The 19,800-nt window shown below is 44.1% G+C and overlaps 1 protein-coding gene across 3 annotated transcripts; it reads left to right on the forward strand.

The window, feature by feature from the left end:
- Positions 1-3,599: 3,599 nt before the first annotated feature.
- LOC310783571 (Golgi-associated plant pathogenesis-related protein 1-like) lies at positions 3,600-10,687 on the forward strand. 3 transcript variants are annotated; one of them, XM_083644464.1, is made up of 6 exons: positions 3,600-3,711; positions 4,965-4,986; positions 5,911-6,120; positions 8,017-8,094; positions 9,151-9,300; positions 10,182-10,687. In XM_083644464.1, exons 2-6 carry the CDS (start codon positions 4,980-4,982, stop codon positions 10,184-10,186), a joined length of 450 nt encoding a protein of 149 aa, XP_083500590.1. In that variant the 5' UTR covers positions 3,600-3,711; positions 4,965-4,979; the 3' UTR covers positions 10,187-10,687. The 3 variants fall into 3 exon arrangements, with proteins under 3 accessions (XP_083500590.1, XP_083500588.1, XP_083500589.1); XM_083644462.1 differs by having other exon boundaries at positions 10,206-10,687; XM_083644463.1 differs by lacking the exon at positions 3,600-3,711 and adding an exon at positions 4,459-4,564 and having other exon boundaries at positions 10,206-10,687.
- Positions 10,688-19,800: the final 9,113 nt, after the last annotated feature.

Consider the following 19,800-nt stretch of genomic DNA (forward strand, 5'->3'; position numbering starts at 1 on the left):
CAGGCCAGGCCACTCACTGAACAGCAGGCCAGGCGCCGCCTACTGGTTTACTAGTGGTTTTATTACTTTATTCAGGTTTAAAGTGGGTGCATCTCATTGTAAAATTGGACTTGGCCCAAATTGGGCTTCAAACGGCCCAAATTGGGCTTCAAACGGCCCAAATCGGGCTTCAAACAGCCCAAATCTGGCTTTAAACGACCCAAATCTGGCTTCAAACGGCCCAAATTGGGCTTCAAACGGCCCAAATCGAGCTTCAAACGCCCCAAATTTTCCGACGCCGGCACGCGCGTCGGCCCGTATCGGCCTGGCCTGCTTGGTATCTAATGCCCGGCCTGAATTATGATCCCAGTCCGCCCCTGGCGGCGGCCGAAGTTTAAGGCAATTTGAAGGCCAATTTAGTATAACTCATTTTAAATCAGCACAACTCAAAGACATGGATACAGCTTGTCGTGTTCCACTTTTCTCTCCAAGAGAGAAAAGCGCGCTGCGCACACAGAGAGGGAGGGATAGGGTGAGAGAGCACAGAAAGGCGAAACGGGCGCACTGCTCTCCATATACACTTGAAGGACTTCTGAGTGCAATTTTCATACTTTGCAAAGTCATCCTGTGGGCCGGATTGGACCCTTTGGCGGGCCGGTTCTCGCACCCGGGCCATATGTTTGACACCCCTGATCTAGTGTAACAAAGTGAATGTGAGTGCTCGTGAGTCCCGAGTGGTAGCGAGTAGCTTGGTTTAACTCACTCCCCAGTATAAAGGCATTACCCAGCTCCGAGGCATAGTGGTTATAGCGTGTGCGCTTTGGAAGTGGGAGGTCGTGGATGGAAGCTCCACCCTCGCCCCGGGCAAGCTTAAGCCCGTAACATAGGTAGCTGCCAGAAGAGTCAACTCAACACAGGCTTCACTAGTTTCAAGTTTGTTGTTGAAATGTCAACTAATAATTACCCATCAAAGACAGGAAGCCCGTTATGTGTCGTTCTCAGGTAAACCCCAATCCAATTTGACTAAGGGCTTTGTAGACTATAGAGCACAAAGGTGTTTACTGTAGTATGCCTATGTGCTTATGTTAAGTTAGATGTGATTGTATTATTTGTATTTGATCCATCCTATATAAAGGCAGTGGGCAGCCACAGTGCAGCGCCTGTATGAAGGGTATTGGCAGGAGTGTCAGATACCTAACATCCCTAACTTGCATGTCTTTTGAATAGATACACGATTTACATGTATTAGGCCAACCTTCCTCAGAGCAGACAGAGTGTGTGCTCTCTTGCCACCACAGTCATTCATCAAGTCAAATAGCCTGAAAAAGGAAAAGAGAATCCATCACGTGGTGACAAGTCAAAATGTGTGTGAGCTGAACCAGCCACTAGCATTGCTTTTGAATCCTGAGCACAGGACTCAATGGAATGGGACCAGCAGCTAGCTACATGCTAACAGATGAACACAATGTTTTGCTACATGCTAACAGATGAACACGATGTTTGGCTACATTCTAACAGATTAACAAGATGTTTGGCTACATTCTAACAGATGAACAAGATGTTTGGCTACATGCTCACAGATGAACAAGATGTTTGGCTACATGCTAACAGATGAACAAGACGTTTGGCTACATTCTAACAGATGAACAAGACGTTTGGCTACATGCTAACAGATGAACAAGACGTTTGGCTACATGCTAACAGATGAACAAGACGTTTGGCTACATTCTAACAGATGAACAAGATGTTTGGCTACATGCTAACAGATGAACAAGACGTTTGGCTACATTCTAACAGACGAACAAGACGTTTGGCTACATGCTAACAGATGAACACGATGTTTGGCTACATGCTAACAGATGAACAAGACGTTTGGCTACATTCTAACAGATTAACAAGATGTTTGGCTACATGCTAACAGATGAACAAGACGTTTGGCTACATCCTAACAGATGAACAAGATGTTTGGCTACATGCTAACAGATGAACACGATGTTTTGCTACATGCTAACAGATGAACACGATGTTTGGCTACATTCTAACAGATTAACAAGATGTTTGGCTACATTCTAACAGATGAACAAGATGTTTGGCTACATGCTCACAGATGAACAAGATGTTTGGCTACATGCTAACAGATGAACAAGACGTTTGGCTACATTCTAACAGATGAACAAGACGTTTGGCTACATGCTAACAGATGAACAAGACGTTTGGCTACATGCTAACAGATGAACAAGACGTTTGGCTACATTCTAACAGATGAACAAGATGTTTGGCTACATGCTAACAGATGAACAAGACGTTTGGCTACATTCTAACAGACGAACAAGACGTTTGGCTACATGCTAACAGATGAACACGATGTTTGGCTACATGCTAACAGATGAACAAGACGTTTGGCTACATTCTAACAGATTAACAAGATGTTTGGCTACATGCTAACAGATGAACAAGACGTTTGGCTACATCCTAACAGATGAACAAGATGTTTGGCTACATGCTAACAGATGAACAAGACGTTTGGCTACATGCTAACAGATGAACAAGACGTTTGGCTACATGCTAACAGATTAACAAGATGTTTGGCTACATGCTAACAGACGAACAAGACGTTTGGCTATATGCTAACAGATGAACAAGACGTTTGGCTACATGCTAACAGATTAACAAGATGTTTGGCTACATGCTAACAGATGAACAAGACGTTTGGCTACATCCTAACAGATGAACAAGACGTTTGGCTACATCCTAACAGATTAACAAGATGTTTGGCTACATGCTAACAGACAAACAAGACGTTTGGCTACATTCTAACAGATGAACAAGATGTTTGGCTACATGCTAACAGATGAACACGATGTTTGGCTACATGCTAACAGATGAACATGATGTTTGGCTACATGCTAACAGATGAACACGATGTTTGGCTACATGCTAACAGATGAACAAGATGTTTGGCTACATTCTAACAGATGAACAAGATGTTTGGCTACATTCTAACAGATGAACAAGACGTTTGGCTACATTCTAACAGATGAACACGATGTTTGGATACATGCTAACAGATGAACAAGATGTTAGGCTACATTCTAACAGATGAACAAGATGTTTGGCTACATTCTAACAGATGAACAAGACGTTTGGCTAAATGCTAACAGATGAACACGATGTTTGGCTACATGCTAACAGATGAACAAGATGTTTGTTGGATTTGCAGTAAAGACAACCATGCACTAAGTCCCTATAATGCCTCACTTTATGGCTAGCTAATGAGCGGCATTTGCTTTTGAAGTCTTCCTCTTCTCTGTGCTTAATTCAGGCCCGAGCTCATTAAAAGCAGCAGTGGCTTCAGCTGGTGGCTTCGTAGGAAATGAGTGTTTACCAACCAGAACCTGTTTTTCAACATCCCCATCTGCACCAGCTTGTTTACATGTTTTCTGCAACTCTTATGTAACTTGTCTACGGTCAAATTAATCTCTTGTTCAAATCGGTCAAATGTCTTGTTTTGCATATTAGATGCTGCGAGGTAACATTTTTGGCAAGCAGAGACACCGTGAGGTAATTACAGGCTTACTAAGGCTGTGGCTGGGTGTCTGTCTCCTCCTACGTAGTGAGATGAGAGGGAGAGGTCAGCTCCTGTGCTGCGTATAAATACTGGCCTCAGATGGCAGAGAAGCTCCATCTTTACTAGGACATACCTCCGGACCCTGGGACAACACGCAGAAGCAGGTGAGAGCTGCAGTCACTCGCTTTATTGTATGTTGATAAGGACTATTGTTGGACATGACGCATTTCTCACCATTTTTTATTTTATGTATTTATTTATGTATTGATTTATTGATTGATTGATTTATTGATTGATTGATTGATTGATTTATGTATTTATTTACTTATTTATTTATTTATGTATTTATTCATTTATTTATTGTATAACTGGATATTTGTGAATAGAGCTTGACAGTGACTTGACACTTCGTGTTCCACAAGAAATTTCCCCATTCATTTTCTCCATAGACATTTAGAAAAATCCTTCTATAAAGAGTTTTATGCCTGGAACCAAGCCAAACGGCCTTCCAGAGAATCGGGGGTGACCATGAAACATTTCACTTGGAGGAAAATAAATAAAATAAATAATACAAAATTATAATTTTTAAATATTTTTATTTTTTGCTTTCCAAGTGAAATGTTTCATGGTGATCGATTGGCATGGTTCCAGGGTTAAAACTCCTTATATAAGTATTTTTCTGAATGTCTATGGAGAAAATGAATGGGGAATTATTTTGTGGAACTTGAGGAGAGCCAAAGTAAACAGAAGACCTGACTTTGTCCTGACTTTGTTGATTAAATTCAATCTTTCATATGAAAACTTAGAAACATGGATGACAAAACACTTAACCAACAATTGTTTGTAAAAAGAAGGTTGAACAATGGGCTTCTCCGTGGAGTGCTAAAGGACAGAATGCTCACATTTCACTTGTTTGTTTGGCAGAACCCTGCCCGTGTTATATTACCAAACTGAACCTGTAGTTGATGCTCTGAAGAAGGCTCTGTGCCCAAACCCACAGGCTGTTTCCATTGTGATGTGAGCCAAATAAACAAAGTGACATGTCACTATTTTGTCTCGCCTTGACTTTGGCATTTGAGATGTACCATCCTTTCACCCTTGTTGGCATACTATTACTTTTTTTGGCAGCCTATTTGGCAGCCTATTTTGACATGCTGTAATAATAAATGGTTTGACAACAATAATTTTACATTCATTATATATATATATATATATATATATATATATATATATATATATATATATACACATATATATATACATATATAATATATATACATACAGTAACTTATATTCTCTCAAAATTGTGCTTACTGGTTCCTCTCAGTCACCCCTCGATTTGTATGAGTGTCTGTTTTTATTTTTATGTGATTTGTTTTTGGTCTATGTAGCATAACCACATTCTCTTTCATTTCAGCACAAAACCAACACAATGACAGGTTAGTTTGCCATTTTTGGTTCATAAATGCATTCTTACCTAACCTGAAAGACAGCTTCATCGTGGAGCGGTTTCTTGCCACAAGGCAGGAAACCTGAACTGCAGTGTTGATTCAACCTGTCTCCTGCTAGCCCAGAATCACCAAGAAATACCAACAATAAGTGAGGTGACGCTTCACACTGGCTGTCTTTTGTCTCTGCTCTCCAGATGCTTTAAGCTTTAAGAAGGAGTTTCACACTGGCTGTGTCTTTTGTCTCTGCTCTCCAGATGCTTTAAGCTTTAAGAAGGAGCTTCACACTGGCTGTGTCTTTTGTCTCTGCTCTCCAGATGCTTTAAGCTTTAAGAAGGAGTTTCACACTGGCTGTGTTTTTTGTCTCTGCTCTCCAGATGCTTTAAGCTTTAAGAAGGAGTTTCACACTGGCTGTGTTTTTTGTCTCTGCTCTCCAGATGCTTTAAGCTTTAAGAAGGAGTTTCACACTGGCTGTCTTTTGTCTCTGCTCTCCAGATGCTTTAAGCTTTAAGAAGGAGTTTCACACTGGCTGTGTCTTTTGTCTCTGCTCTGCAGATGCTTTAAGCTTTAAGAAGGAGCTTCACACTGGCTGTGTCTTTTGTCTCTGCTCTCCAGATGCTTTAAGCTTTAAGAAGGAGCTTCGCACTGGCTGTGTCTTTTGTCTCTGCTCTCCAGATGCTTTAAGCTTTAAGAAGGAGCTTCACGCTGGCTGTGTCTTTTGTCTCTGCTCTCCAGATGCTTTAAGCTTTAAGAAGGAGCTTCACGCTGGCTGTGTCTTTTGTCTCTGCTCTCCAGATGCTTTAAGCTTTAAGAAGGAGCTTCACGCTGGCTGTGTCTTTTGTCTCTGCTCTCCAGATGCTTTAAGCTTTAAGAAGGAGCTTCACGCTGGCTGTGTCTTTTGTCTCTGCTCTCCAGATGCAAGCTTTAAGAAGGAGTTTCTTGAGACCCACAATGAGTTCAGGAAGCAGCACAGCACGCCTCCACTGAGCCTCAGCGAAGACCTGTGCACATCGGCCCAGAAATGGGCCGATCACCTCCTATCAATCAATTCCATGGCGCACAGCGACACCAAGGATGGAGAGAACATCTACTTTGCGGGGGGCTCCGCCCCCATGAAACTGACAGGTGGGTTAGACACCCATGCAACTGACAGGTGTGTTAGACACCCATGAAACTGACAGGTGGGTTAGACACCATGAAACTGACAGTTGGGTTAGACACCATGAAACTGACAGGTGGGTTAGACACCCATGAAACTGACAGGTGGGTTAGACACCATGAAACTGACAGGTGGGTTAGACACCATGAAACTGACAGGTGGGTTAAACACCATGAAACTGACAGGTGGGTTAGACACCCATGAAACTGACAGGTGGGTTAAACACCATGAAACTGACAGGTGGGTTAAACACCATGAAACTGACAGGTGGGTTAAACACCATGAAACTGACAGGTGGGTTAGACACCATGAAACTGACAGGTGGGTTAGACACCCATGAAACTGACAGGTGGGTTAAACACCATGAAACTGACAGGTGGGTTAGACACCATGAAACTGACAGGTGGGTTAGACACCATGAAACTGACAGTTGGGTTAGACACCATGAAACTGACAGGTGGGTTAGACACCATGAAACTGACAGGTGGGTTAGACACCCATGAAACTGACAGGTGGGTTAGACACCCATGAAACTGACAGGTAGGTTAGACACCATGAAACTGACAGGTGGGTTAGACACCATGAAACTGACAGGTGGGTTAGACACCCATGAAACTGACAGGTGGGTTAGACACCCATGAAACTGACAGGTGGGTTAGACACCCATGAAACTGACAGGTAGGTTAAACACCCATGAAACTGACAGGTGGGTTAGACACCCATGAAACTGACAGGTGGGTTAGACACCCATGAAACTGACAGGTGGGTTAGACACCATGAAACTGACAGGTAGGTTAGACACCATGAAACTGACAGGTGGGTTAGACACCATGAAACTGACAGGTAGGTTAGACACCATGAAACTGACAGGTAGGTTAGAGACCATGAAACTGACAGTTGGGTTAAACACCATGAAACTGACAGTTGGGTTAGACACCATGAAACTGACAGGTGGGTTAGACACCATGAAACTGACAGTTGGGTTAGACACCATGAAACTGACAGGTGGGTTAGACACCATGAAACTGACAGGTAGGTTAGACACCATGAAACTGACAGTTGGGTTAGACACCATGAAACTGACAGGTGGGTTAGACACCATGAAACTGACAGGTGGGTTAGACACCATGAAACTGACAGGTAGGTTAGACACCATGAAACTGACAGTTGGGTTAGACACCATGAAACTGACAGGTGGGTTAGACACCATGAAACTGACAGGTAGGTTAGACACCATGAAACTGACAGGTAGGTTAGAGACCATGAAACTGACAGTTGGGTTAAACACCATGAAACTGACAGTTGGGTTAGACACCATGAAACTGACAGTTGGGTTAGACACCATGAAACTGACAGTTGGGTTAGACACCATGAAACTGACAGGTGGGTTAGACACCATGAAACTGACAGGTGGGTTAGACACCATGAAACTGACAGTTGGGTTAGACACCATGAAACTGACAGGTGGGTTAGACACCATGAAACTGACAGTTGGGTTAGACACCATGAAACTGACAGTTGGGTTAGACACCATGAAACTGACAGGTAGGTTAGACACCATGAAACTGACAGGTGGGTTAGAGACCATGAAACTGACAGGTGGGTTAGACACCCATGAAACTGACAGGTGGGTTAGACACCATGAAACTGACAGGTAGGTTAGACACCATGAAACTGACAGGTGGGTTAGACACCATGAAACTGACAGTTGGGTTAGACAGCCATGAAACTGACAGGTGGGTTAGACACCATGAAACTGACAGGTGGGTTAGAGCGGGGGATATTAGATGAATGTTCAAGCAGGTTCATACAGTATTCAGTGCTACAGTATTATTCATGTTTGTGTTGCATCTGTGTTTTAGGGAAGGAGGCTGTAGAGAACTGGTACGGTGAGATCAAAGACTACAGCTGGAGCAGCCCTGGGTTTGCCATGAACACTGGTAGGCTCATACAACAACTGACATCTTTCTCTAAGCCACAATGATTTCAACAGATAACGTAGCCTTTTTTTCTCTCTCTCTTTCTCCATATTTTGAAACCAGATGGCATGTTACTTTTCAAATCAAAATTTCGGAAGCTTCATAACAATAAATGACTTTTAATAACATTTCTAACATTAATATAGCATGTGTTACACTGTTAACCTCCTCTAGAAACCACTTTGTAAAAACATTATTCAGAAATTAGAGCATTGACAAACGGTACAATATTTAAAATGTGTTCTAAAGTTTGGGGCAAACTATTTCTTGTTGAGTTTTTTTGGGGTCAATGAGTAACTTGCAGTGATTTTATGGAGAAACATAAACTGAGGTATTATTCACAGCAAATGTTTGGTATAGAATACTGTAAATTACTATCTATATTATCTCATGATCATTCATAGAAACGGATTACAGTATAGCTCATTATAGAAGCTCATTGTCTCATTTTTGTCAAATGAGAAGGTTGCAATTGATATTTTTGCAACATTGTATTGTATGCAGTCACGCCGATCAAGCGAATTGAATTGAAAAAGAGTTGAAAAACAAGGTTTTAGATGGTATCCATCTTGTTCTTGTAGTTCCTATCATTTATATATAATGATGGTATTTGATAAAACAATAAAAAGAGACAATCAAAAAAATATTCAGATATATTGTAACAATCATACATAACACAAAACTCCAAAGAAGTCTCAATTCTCTACACTCCCTACACAAACATTAAAATATATCTTAAACTTTGAATAGCCTACAGTAGCCTAGCAGTGCCTGAACATGACAAACTGCTAAATACATATGTGGTAAATTACAGGCCTCTTCTTTATTGGAGCCTGAGAATGCTTTTAACATGTCAAGTATTTTGACCTGGGGAATGCAGAGAGCTGCAAACCTATGGCATTTTGACATTTGCTGACCATAAAGAGACGTTGTGTGTGTCTGTCTGTCTGTCTGTGTGTGTGTGTGTGTGTGTGTGTGTGTGTGTGTGTGTGTGCGTGTGTTCTGTGATTCCTCCAGGGCATTTCACCCAGGTGGTGTGGAAGGCCAGTACAGAGGTGGGCGTCGGCCTGGCCGGTGACGGCACCAGGGTGTTTGTGGTTGGTCAGTACCGACCGGCCGGCAACATGAACATGCCCAACTTCTTTGAAGAGAACGTCCTCGCTAAAGGTAACATTGTCTCAATGTTAGATACAGTATTCTCTGGCTGAATATTGAATACATGGCAACTTTGCATGTTGGCTAATGGTGATGCCGCTGCAAAAAGGCCACGCCTACAAAGTGCATTTTAATAATTTATGCGAAGTGTATATGGTGTAAATATTTGTGGGGTAACACTTTCGAATAGCGCTCAGTCATAAGTCATCTATAAGCTTTTTGTTAATGATGAACTCAATTACAATTTCAAAACATTTACAAAACATTAATATACATTTGTAGATTATTAATAAATGCTATATGTTAACATATCACAAATGTGTTCTAAGTCATCTATAAACTTTTAGTAAGTCATGAATCATAAACAAATCAGTAGTAAATGATTACTAAGTAATTTATATAGTGATAGTAATGAAATTATTAATCATTTGTAAGTCATTCAAATATTTGATATTCCACAAATCTAATGAACAGGGGCCAATGAGTCCATGTGTGTCAGAGAAGACAGCTCCACACAGTCCCCAGGCCTGCAGAAGCAGTTGCAAAATGCTAGTAGCATTAGCCGTTAACATTTTGCAACTTCCAAATAATTAAATTATAATGAGCATGTTGTTGTTGCTTGACTGACATCAAAAGGGTAGAGCAATTAAGGACACCATGTACATTTCACATAAGTGACTAGAACACAGAAAAGGCAACAGAAAATGTCAGTATTTTTGCTTTGCCCATAGAACCTGAATAGGGGGGTTCACAGTGTGTAGCGCACCTTGTAGGCGTGGCCCACTTGAAACGTCATGCCATTCTTACTAACAGCAGCAGCATGTCAGATAGATGCAGGCAGATTCATATGCCTCATGTGTTCATTGTATCACTTATTGTTGTCACTTTTCCAGTGTAAAGGCTGTGCATGTTTACAGCTGGCGGAGAGACGGGCGGGGCAGGCAAGCCCAGTGGAGGGAGTGGGAAGAGCAGAGAGAAAAACACCTGTACACTGCTCTGATCACCTGGACCATCGCTACAGCCATAAACCTCAACCATCACCCATATCACCCCAATCAGCCCTACTGTGTAAATAAGCCCCAGAAGTCTTTTGTAGGCCTTAATTGTCTTACTGTTGTGTCTTCATGCAGCATACCTTTTGTATAAAGGTGGAATATGCATTTTATACATCCATGTGTCAAGGATGCTCATTGGTTACACATGTGCTCTTGGTTGCTTGAATATTTAATCTTTTTTTATCATCTTAGACTAGTGTGAAGTGAACAGGCCATTGAAATGAGCTCTAATGTTGAATATGAAATGTTTACATTTAAATGATTAGGCCACCTAGGACTCACTCAAGACTATACTGGGAAATATCAATATGCAATATACAATAAATGGGAATATGAAATGACAATTAATAGAGGATATATTGTAGAGCGTAAAAACAACTTCAGGTAATGGGTTTTTCTTTTGTCCTTGTTTTGTGGTTGTGTCATTTTGGTGATTTTGGACTGTTCGTGTTCCATCTGTGTCATTCTGAGATGATCTGGTGCCACAGAAGCAGTCAAGCTGAATTCTATTAACATTTAAAGGGATACTTTGCCGATTTTCAACCAGCTTGTATCATTACAACAGAGTTCAACAGTCACGTGGCACTCATGACGTCAAGTCAGCTTTATTTGTATAGCCCTAATTCACAAGCATGTCTCAGAGGGCTTCACAAATATGTCTCTGAACTAACTAGCACACAAGGAATCTAACTAATCTACAGCCTAGTCTGCCCTGTCCTACTCTACTCTACTCTACTCTATCTAATCTAATCTTAGCCTGAACACTATAACAATCAAAAGGTCCAGCTCAGAGGTTTCCAAAGTGGGAGGTGGGCCTCCCCTGGGCACTCAAACAGTTTGAGAGGAGGCTCAGGGGCCCTTTACACGAGGACAGTTTCTGGAAGAAACAACACAATAGCGTTTCCTTCACACCTTTTCCTTCACACCTTCTCCCTGTTTACATGAGCGCTGTTGAATTTTTAAAACGCCGTAATGTACATGCCAGGTCGCTAGGTGGCAGTGTGTCACCTTATTCTTTGCCCATACAAGGACGCTCCTGCATGACGTCATTTCGTAATCGTCTTTCCGGTTTTAAACACGGAAGTAGAGTACGCCTACCGCAGTCATTTAGACTTGCCAAAAAGCTGTTTTCAAGCTAAAAAAAAACGCAAACTGTTTGAAAGTTTTAATATTTGTCGGGGGAGAACGTAACATATGTGACCAGTTTATCAGAATAACGTCTATTGGAAATCTTTAACGAGCAGCGAGGACCAGGAGCGCTGACTGTGCTGACACCCGGTCGGACTAGCTATCTGTCAAACCCTACTGTTGTTTGTTGTAGTTAGGCTACTGGCAGTGAGAAAACACTGTCAACGTGCTTTTGTAACCAACGTTAAATGCCGACCGGGTACAGCCATCGGCTCCTCGCAGCAGTAACGTTATGAACATGTATGAAGTTGGCCGCAGTGTGGCTTAATTCTGAATGTAGTGAAACGTAGTCGCATGTGCAGGCACGTCAGAGTTCCTGAAATGAGCCTGTCAAAGTGATTACATGAAGCGCTCAGCGGGGAGCTTCACCAAGAATTCCACTCTGGAGGGTGGTTTCAAAATGTGTCGTTTCCTAAGTCCAAATTCGCCATCGCCGTCTAAAATGGAGGCACTAACGATAAAATAATTCCCCGTCACCATAGGAAACCGTCCTCGTGTAAAGTGCCCCTCAGTGAGTGATTTATTTGAGCTATTTCAGTTATAGATATTTTAGTAATTTGAATAAGAGTGAAGGCAGCTTTTTCCATGCTTTTTCTGAGAGGAGGCCCATGGTCTCACACTTTGGAATCCTCTGGTCTAGCTAATCTACAGCCTACAGTTAGGCTGTAGCTAATCTATAGCCTAGCCTAAACTATTCTAACCTACCGGCATCCCTGAACCAATGATGGAGAGCAGCGATACCCACCACCCCGGCCCCCAGAGTTGACGAGACTCAGGCCAACAAAGGGCACCTGAGGAGGAGAAAGAGAAGAGGAGGGGGGGAGAAGTACGGAGGAATCTGCGCAGACAGAGGTGGAACTAGGTTTAGCAGCTAATAGTTTCCTGCCTATGCTGCTGGGACAACTAACACTATACTACTAATTCAAGTCTAAATTTAGACTGATACTGTTGGCTTGAGACAGCCTGCTCAAGCCCATTCATTTTCTCCATCAGCCTTTCGGAAAATCCTCATATAAAAAGTGTCAAGCCTGCAAACTTTAAAATATTATTTAAAGAATGAAGGAACTACTCATCCCATAATCCATTGTGGCCAATCCGATTAGGGGATGATTCAGCGACAGAGCGCTTCAGCAAATGGTAGAGCACTCTGAGCGGCAGTGGGCGGGACCAACGGTGTAAATGGTGGCCATTACACTATTAGCTGCATGGCTAATGTTATGGTATATAGAGCCGCAGGTCCTTGCTGAGATATCAACAACCAGGCAACACATTTCAAAACTGGTGGCAGCACTGAAACCATCATTAATGTCATTGTTTCAGTCACTCAGTGGTGGTTTGAGCTCTTAGCTTACTGTAGCATACGTACATAGTAGCCTAGCCCAGGAAGACTAGCGCTCGTCTACAGTAGGTGTCAGCTAATGGGGATCCTTTTAATAAACAAATATGTCAACAAAATTAAACAAGAATTTTGAACCTGGCTTCATCCAATGTTCAGATTTCCGTTCTGGAAATGTATGCAAATTAGCACATATTTAAATAGATAATGCATCATTTGCATATTTAAACATCACATTTCAGAAAACTTGTAACACAAAAATTATTGTCTTGATGTAAGTAATCAACTGGGGAAGTTTCATGCTGATATCTATTCTTTTTTATCCTATTGACCTGCCATGTCTCGCCTTCATTTTGGGGTAAGGGTACCCCCAAAGTGCATTATACATTAAAACAGGTCATATATGTGATGGTTGCATGTGAAAGAAGCAAAGTGCACATAAACAAGTCATATATGATGGTTGTATGTGAAATAACACCTTAGAAAACCACTGTACAGACATTACAGACAATTATGAAAATAACAGAGATTTAGAAGCGGAGATATTTGTGTGACGCTGTGACATGAAGTGCCCAGACTTCGACCCCTGAATTTACATTGATCCAATAATTATATAATGTGATAGTTTCTTATTTAGATGTCCCTAGGGAGCACATCAAACCTTGAATGATTACTATTGCAATTTGTTCTGGGTCAAACGCAGGTTCTCCTGACTGAGCCAATGTAGTCTGTCCATTACATGCAGTGTTGTATCATCACTCATCAAAACAGCCATATGAAACTGGTTCCAAAAACAGCCAGCAGGTGGCAGTATAAGACCACAGAATGGTGTACTGACACACACACACACACACACACACACACACACACACACACACACACACACACACACACACACACACACACACACACACACACACACACACACACACACACACACACACACACACACACACACACACACACACACACACACACACACACACACACACACACACACACACACACACACACACACACACACACACACACACACACACACACACACACACACACACACACACACACACACACACACACACACACACACACACACACACACACACACACACACACACACACACACACACACACAAGCCCTAGTCTCGGTTTCCAGACGTTTGGTGAGCGGCACCAACAGCGCCACCTTACTACCAAACGTCTGGGAATTTACTGTTCCAAATCTGGTTCATTGAGCCCGGCGAGAACGGCCGGCAGCAGACATGCCTACATTTATTATTAGAATTTTATTTCGTAGCGGCAATGCAATGTTTCATAGTTCCAATATAGAGCAAGACACTGATGTGCTGCAAAGACAGTTTATACCTGTTGTTTATTTTACAATCATTTTTCCTACCCGGAAGTGGTCCCTTGCTTCTGTGTGAAGTCATCAGCAGCAGCTCTGTTAGCCTCGGGAGTCAGGTTTATCGCTGGGGTAAAGACCTCTAGCCGCCGCGGCCGGATGAAACACGTCCTATTAACAGGTTATGTTTGTTTCTAAGTGATTAATATGTTTCTCTGCAAACGCAACAGCAGTTCTACATGAGCGTCACTGCTCCCAGAAAGCAGGCCCGCCCACAACACTCATGAGTCATGATTGGCTCGCCGATGCAAGGCTTCCAACAGCGCCACCTAACGTTATGAAAAGATTTAAATGGTAATATTGTAGCGTTCCAGGTAATCCAGGTATTACCTGTAATGTGATGTGCAATAGAAGTGTCTAGATTGCAGCTAGGAACTAATGTGTGTGGGTGTGTTCCTAGGGGGAAGGGGGTATATAGGACCAGCGGCCGCGGGCCGGATGTCAGTCTAGCTATGCGAGCGAGCTGAGATGGTTGCTGTGTGTAGAGCTAGCTGTGAAGCTAGCTGCTAGGAGCTGAATGAGCCTGTCAATAAAGAACCCTGTACCAACACAAGTCTCCGGTTCCTTGGCGTATTAGCGATACGCTACAATATTCTCAGTCTTACAGTAGTGAAACGGATTAAGACTGAGGGCTGAGTCTACCTAGCCCTAGACTATCTCTATTCACTTATGTTCCAACACAGGGGTTAGCCAGTTACTTCCTATTGTGTTTACACAAAACAGACAGTGTTTTGAACAGGAAGTCATAACACAACTGGGTCAAGTGGGCGGGGCTACATAAGGTGAATGGTATAAAGATAGTAGTCTAGCTGCAGCTACAGAGGGAAGTAGCTAAATGCAAAGCTGGCATGAGCCATGAGGACGTGATACAGATCATTGATGGCACCCAGCCAAAGCTCACTGGTTTGATCCCCAGCAACAGATTGTTTCCTGTAACAGTATCCAGCAAAAACATCACATCCTCTTCTGAACTCGGCTACCTGCTCACTAATTGCAAGTGACTGTGGATTGGAGCATCAGCTAAATGCTAGAACAGTATGAGCGAATAGTTCACAGAATAAACCATTTGCATTTTGTGTGGGGAGGACTTCCAGTTAACCAGAGCACGTTTGGCCTATATAGAGTGCCGCCTAGTGGCTGTGAGGTGTCAGAACAGAGGTTTTCAGAAGGCATTTTAGCACACAGTGTTCCTTTTGAACACTGCCTCAGATGAAAGCATCTCATTCATCAGGAGACAGAGTGGTCCTGCGGGGGTTTCTGTGTCGTGGTGTCACAGCGGAGGTTTCCTCTGTGTCGTGGTGTCACAGCGGAGGTTTCCTCTGTCGTGGTGTCACAGCGTAGGTTTCCTCTGTGTCGTGGTGTCACAGCGGAGGTTTCCTCTGTCGTGGTGTCACAGCGTAGGTTTCCTCTGTGTCGTGGTGTCACAGCGTAGCTTTCCTCTGTGTCGTGGTGTCACAGCGTAGCTTTCCTCTGTGTCGTGGTATCACAGCATAGTTTTCCTCTGTGTCGTGGTGTCACAGCGTAGCATTCCTCTGTGTCGTGGTGTCACAGCGTAGCTTTCCTCTGTGTCGTGGTGTCACAGCGTAGCTTTGGTGTCACAGCGTAGCTTTCCTCTGTGTCGTGGTGTCACAGCGTAGCTTTCCTCTGTGTCGTGGTGTCACAGCGTAGCTTTCCTCTGTGTCGTGGTGTCACAGCGTAGCTTTCCTCTGTGTCGTGGTGTCACAGCGTAGCTTTCCTCTGTGTCGTGGTGTCACAGCGTAGCTTTCCTCTGTGTCGTGGTGTCACAGCGTAGCTTTCCTCTGTGTCGTGGTGTCACAGCGTAGCTTTGGTGTCACAGCGTAGCTTTCCTCTGTGTCGTGGTGTCACAGCGTAGCTTTCCTCTGTGTCGTGGTGTCACAGCGTAGCTTTCCTCTGTGTTGTGGTGTCACAGCGTAGCTTTCCTCTGTGTCGTGGTGTCACAGCGTGGCTTTCCTCTGTGTCGTGGTGTCACAGCATAGCTTTCCTCTGTGTCGTGGTGTCACAGCGTAGCTTTGGTGTCACAGCGTAGCTTTCCTCTGTGTCGTGGTGTCACAGCGTAGCTTTCCTCTGTGTCGTGGTATCACAGCATAGTTTTCCTCTGTGTCGTGGTGTCACAGCGTAGCTTTCCTCTGTGTCGTGGTGTCACAGCGTAGCTTTCCTCTGTGTCGTGGTATCACAGCATAGCTTTCCTCTGTGTCGTGGTGTCACAGCGTAGCTTTCCTCTGTGTCGTGGTGTCACAGCGTAGCTTTCCTCTGTGTCGTGGTGTCACAGCGCGTAGCTTTCCTCTGTGTCGTGGTGTCACAGCGTAGCTTTCCTCTGTGTCGTGGTGTCACAGCGTAGCTTTCCTCTGTGTCGTGGTGTCACAGCGTAGCTTTCCTCTGTGTCGTGGTGTCACAGCGCGTAGCTTTCCTCTGTGTCGTGGTGTCACAGCGTAGCTTTCCTCTGTGTCGTGGTGTCACAGCGTAGCTTTCCTCTGTGTCGTGGTGTCACAGCGTAGCTTTCCTCTGTGTCGTGGTGTCACAGCGTAGCTTTCCTCTGTGTCGTGGTGTCACAGCGTAGCTTTCCTCTGTGTCGTGGTGTCACAGCGTAACTTTCCTCTGTGTCGTGGTGTCACAGCGTAGCTTTGGTGTCACAGCGTAGCTTTCCTCTGTGTCGTGGTGTCACAGTGTAGCTTTCCTCTGTGTCGTGGTGTCACAGCGTGGCTTTCCTCTGTGTTGTGGTGTCACAGCGTAGCTTTCCTCTGTGTTGTGGTGTCACAGCGTAGCTTTCCTCTGTGTTGTGGTGTCACAGCGTAGCTTTCCTCTGTGTCATGGTGTCACAGCGTGGCTTTCCTCTGTGTCGTGGTGTCACAGCATAGCTTTCCTCTGTGTCGTGGTGTCACAGCGTAGCTTTGGTGTCACAGCGTAGCTTTCCTCTGTGTCGTGGTGTCACAGCGTAGCTTTGGTGTCACAGCGTAGCTTTCCTCTGTGTCGTGGTGTCACAGCGTAGCTTTGGTGTCACAGCGTAGCTTTCCTCTGTGTCGTGGTGTCACAGCGTAGCTTTGGTGTCACAGCATAGCTTTCCTCTGTGTCGTGGTGTCACAGCGTAGCTTTGGTGTCACAGTGTAGCTTTCCTCTGTGTCGTGGTGTCACAGCGTAGCTTTGGTGTCACAGCGTAGCTTTCCTCTGTGTCGTGGTGTCACAGCGTAGCTTTGGTGTCACAGTGTAGCTTTCCTCTGTGTCGTGGTGTCACAGTGTAGCTTACCTCTGTGCCGTGGTGTCACAGCGTAGCTTTCCTCTGTGCCGTGGTGTCACAGCGCAGCTTTCCTCTGTGTCGTGGTGTCACAGTGTAGCTTTCCTCTGTGTCGTGGTGTCACAGCGTAGCTTTCCTCTGTGTCGTGGTTTTTCCAGCAGCAGCTGGTCAGGATTTAGGATGTGCATACACTCCTTCACTATTGTCATAAAGGATCCACCCAAATATTGACCGAAGACATAATAGCCATGCTGCAAAGCGATGACATCATGGTGGAGTGTGTCTGTGTGTTTCTCATCATCGACAGTTCCTGACCACATGTCCCATAAACCCCATTGATTCCGCAACCCCACCCCACCTCCCAGGCCCACCCCACCTCCCAGGCCCAGCCTTACCTCCCTCCTCCCATCCCCCACACCCATCACTCACCCCCATCCCCCATGCCACTCCCACTCCATCGCCTGCTGTCATTTTGCTTCAAATTATTATTATACCGTTTAGAGCTGCAACCATCAGTCGATTAATCGATTTGTTGATCGATAACTATTTTTAGAAATCAATTAATCGTTGAGACGACCTTTGAAGAAAAAATACAACAACTCTCTTGTTCCAGCTTCTTAAATGTGAATATTGTCTGGTTTATTTACTCTTCTGTGATAGTGAACTGATGATCTTTTGGTTGTGAGTGTTCGTCAGGACAAAAGAAGACATTTGAGGACGTCATCTTGGGCTTTGGGGGAAAAAGTGATCAACATTTTTTCAACATTTTGTGACATTTTATAAACCAAACGACTAATCGATTAGTGGAGAAAATAACAGACCGATTCATCGGTAATGAAAAGACTTGTTCTTGTAGCGCTACAGAGAAGGCAAAGAGCAACCACACAGATGACACTGAAGCTCATAGAAAGCCATTGAAATCATAGCTTAGTGTGAAGCCACCATCGATGCATATTATGGTCCACTCTCAGTCTCCTCCCCAGCTGAGCCCAGCAAACACTCCCACACTATGAGACAGCTGTAATGTGATATCCTGTTTTAGCAGAGCGGGGGGTCGCATGGTGGACTTCCCCTGGACCGCCATCATCGGTCAGCTCTGTCTGTGGCTCTGCCTGTCTGTCTGTCTGTCTGTCTGTCTGTCTGTCTGTCTGTCTGTGTCTCTGTCTGTCTGTCTCTGTCTGTCTGTGTCTCTGTTTGTCTGTGTCACTGTTTGTCTGTGTCTCTGCTCTGTCTGTCTGTCTGTCTGTCTGTCTCTGTCTGTGTCTCTGTTTGTCTGTGTCACTGTTTGTCTGTGTCTCTGTGTGTCTGTGGCTCTGTGTGTCTGTCTGTGTCTCTGTCTGTCTGTCTGTCTGTGTCTCTATGTCTCTGTGTCTCTGTCTGTCTGTGTCTCTGTTTGTCTGTCTGTCTGTCTGTCTGTCTGTCTGTGTCTCTGTGTGTCTGTGTCTCTGTGTCTCTGTCTGTCTGTGTCTCTGTGTGTCTGTGTCTCTGTCTGTGTCTTTGTGTCTCTCTGTGTCTTTGTGTCTCTGTGTCTCTGTCTGTCTGTGTGTCTGTGTCTCTGTCTGTGTGTGTCTCCTGCATAGCCTGGTGATGACTGTCTGTCTGCGTTAGCATCAAATGAGCTTCCTGACTCAACCCTCTGGAGACAGAGAGGCTGGCTCTTAAAGGCACAGTACATAGAGAGAGGCTGGCTCTTAAAGGCACAGTACATAGAGAGAGGCTGGCTCTTAAAGGCACAGTACATAGAGAGAGGCTGGCTCTTAAAGGCACAGTACATAGAGAGAGGCTGACTCTTAAAGGCACAGTACATAGAGAGCTATAGCTTGGGACATCATATCTTACATAGGCATACCAATCAAATAAGCTACTCATTTAAGACTACTTATGTCATTTTTTTTTACCAGCAGCCCTCGGCCTCCAACCTAACAACTTATATACACAACAAGACACACAACAAGACACACAATCCAGCTCAGTGGTTCACAAACGTTTCACGTCAAATTGACACAAGGATCGAATTGGAGCAGAAATAAATGAATCCCACTTTTTGCTGGGTCATGGTTTCTATTCAGCCGACTCCTCCCCCACCCGAGTCATTGTATCTAACTCCTCCCCCAACCAAGTCATTGTATCTCCCAGGTCAGCCTCGTCTACAATACCAGGCCTGGGTGTAACCTGCATTCAAACAAACGCACTTTTAATGCCATTATGCTCTGACATACTTCCCAGTGTGTGTGTGTGTGTGTGTGTGTGTGTGTGTGTGTGTGTGTGTGTGTGTGTGTGT

The sequence above is a fragment of the Poromitra crassiceps genome (genome assembly GCF_964638095.1).
Source record: "Poromitra crassiceps genome assembly, chromosome: 10".
Taxonomy (NCBI): domain Eukaryota; kingdom Metazoa; phylum Chordata; class Actinopteri; order Beryciformes; family Melamphaidae; genus Poromitra; species Poromitra crassiceps.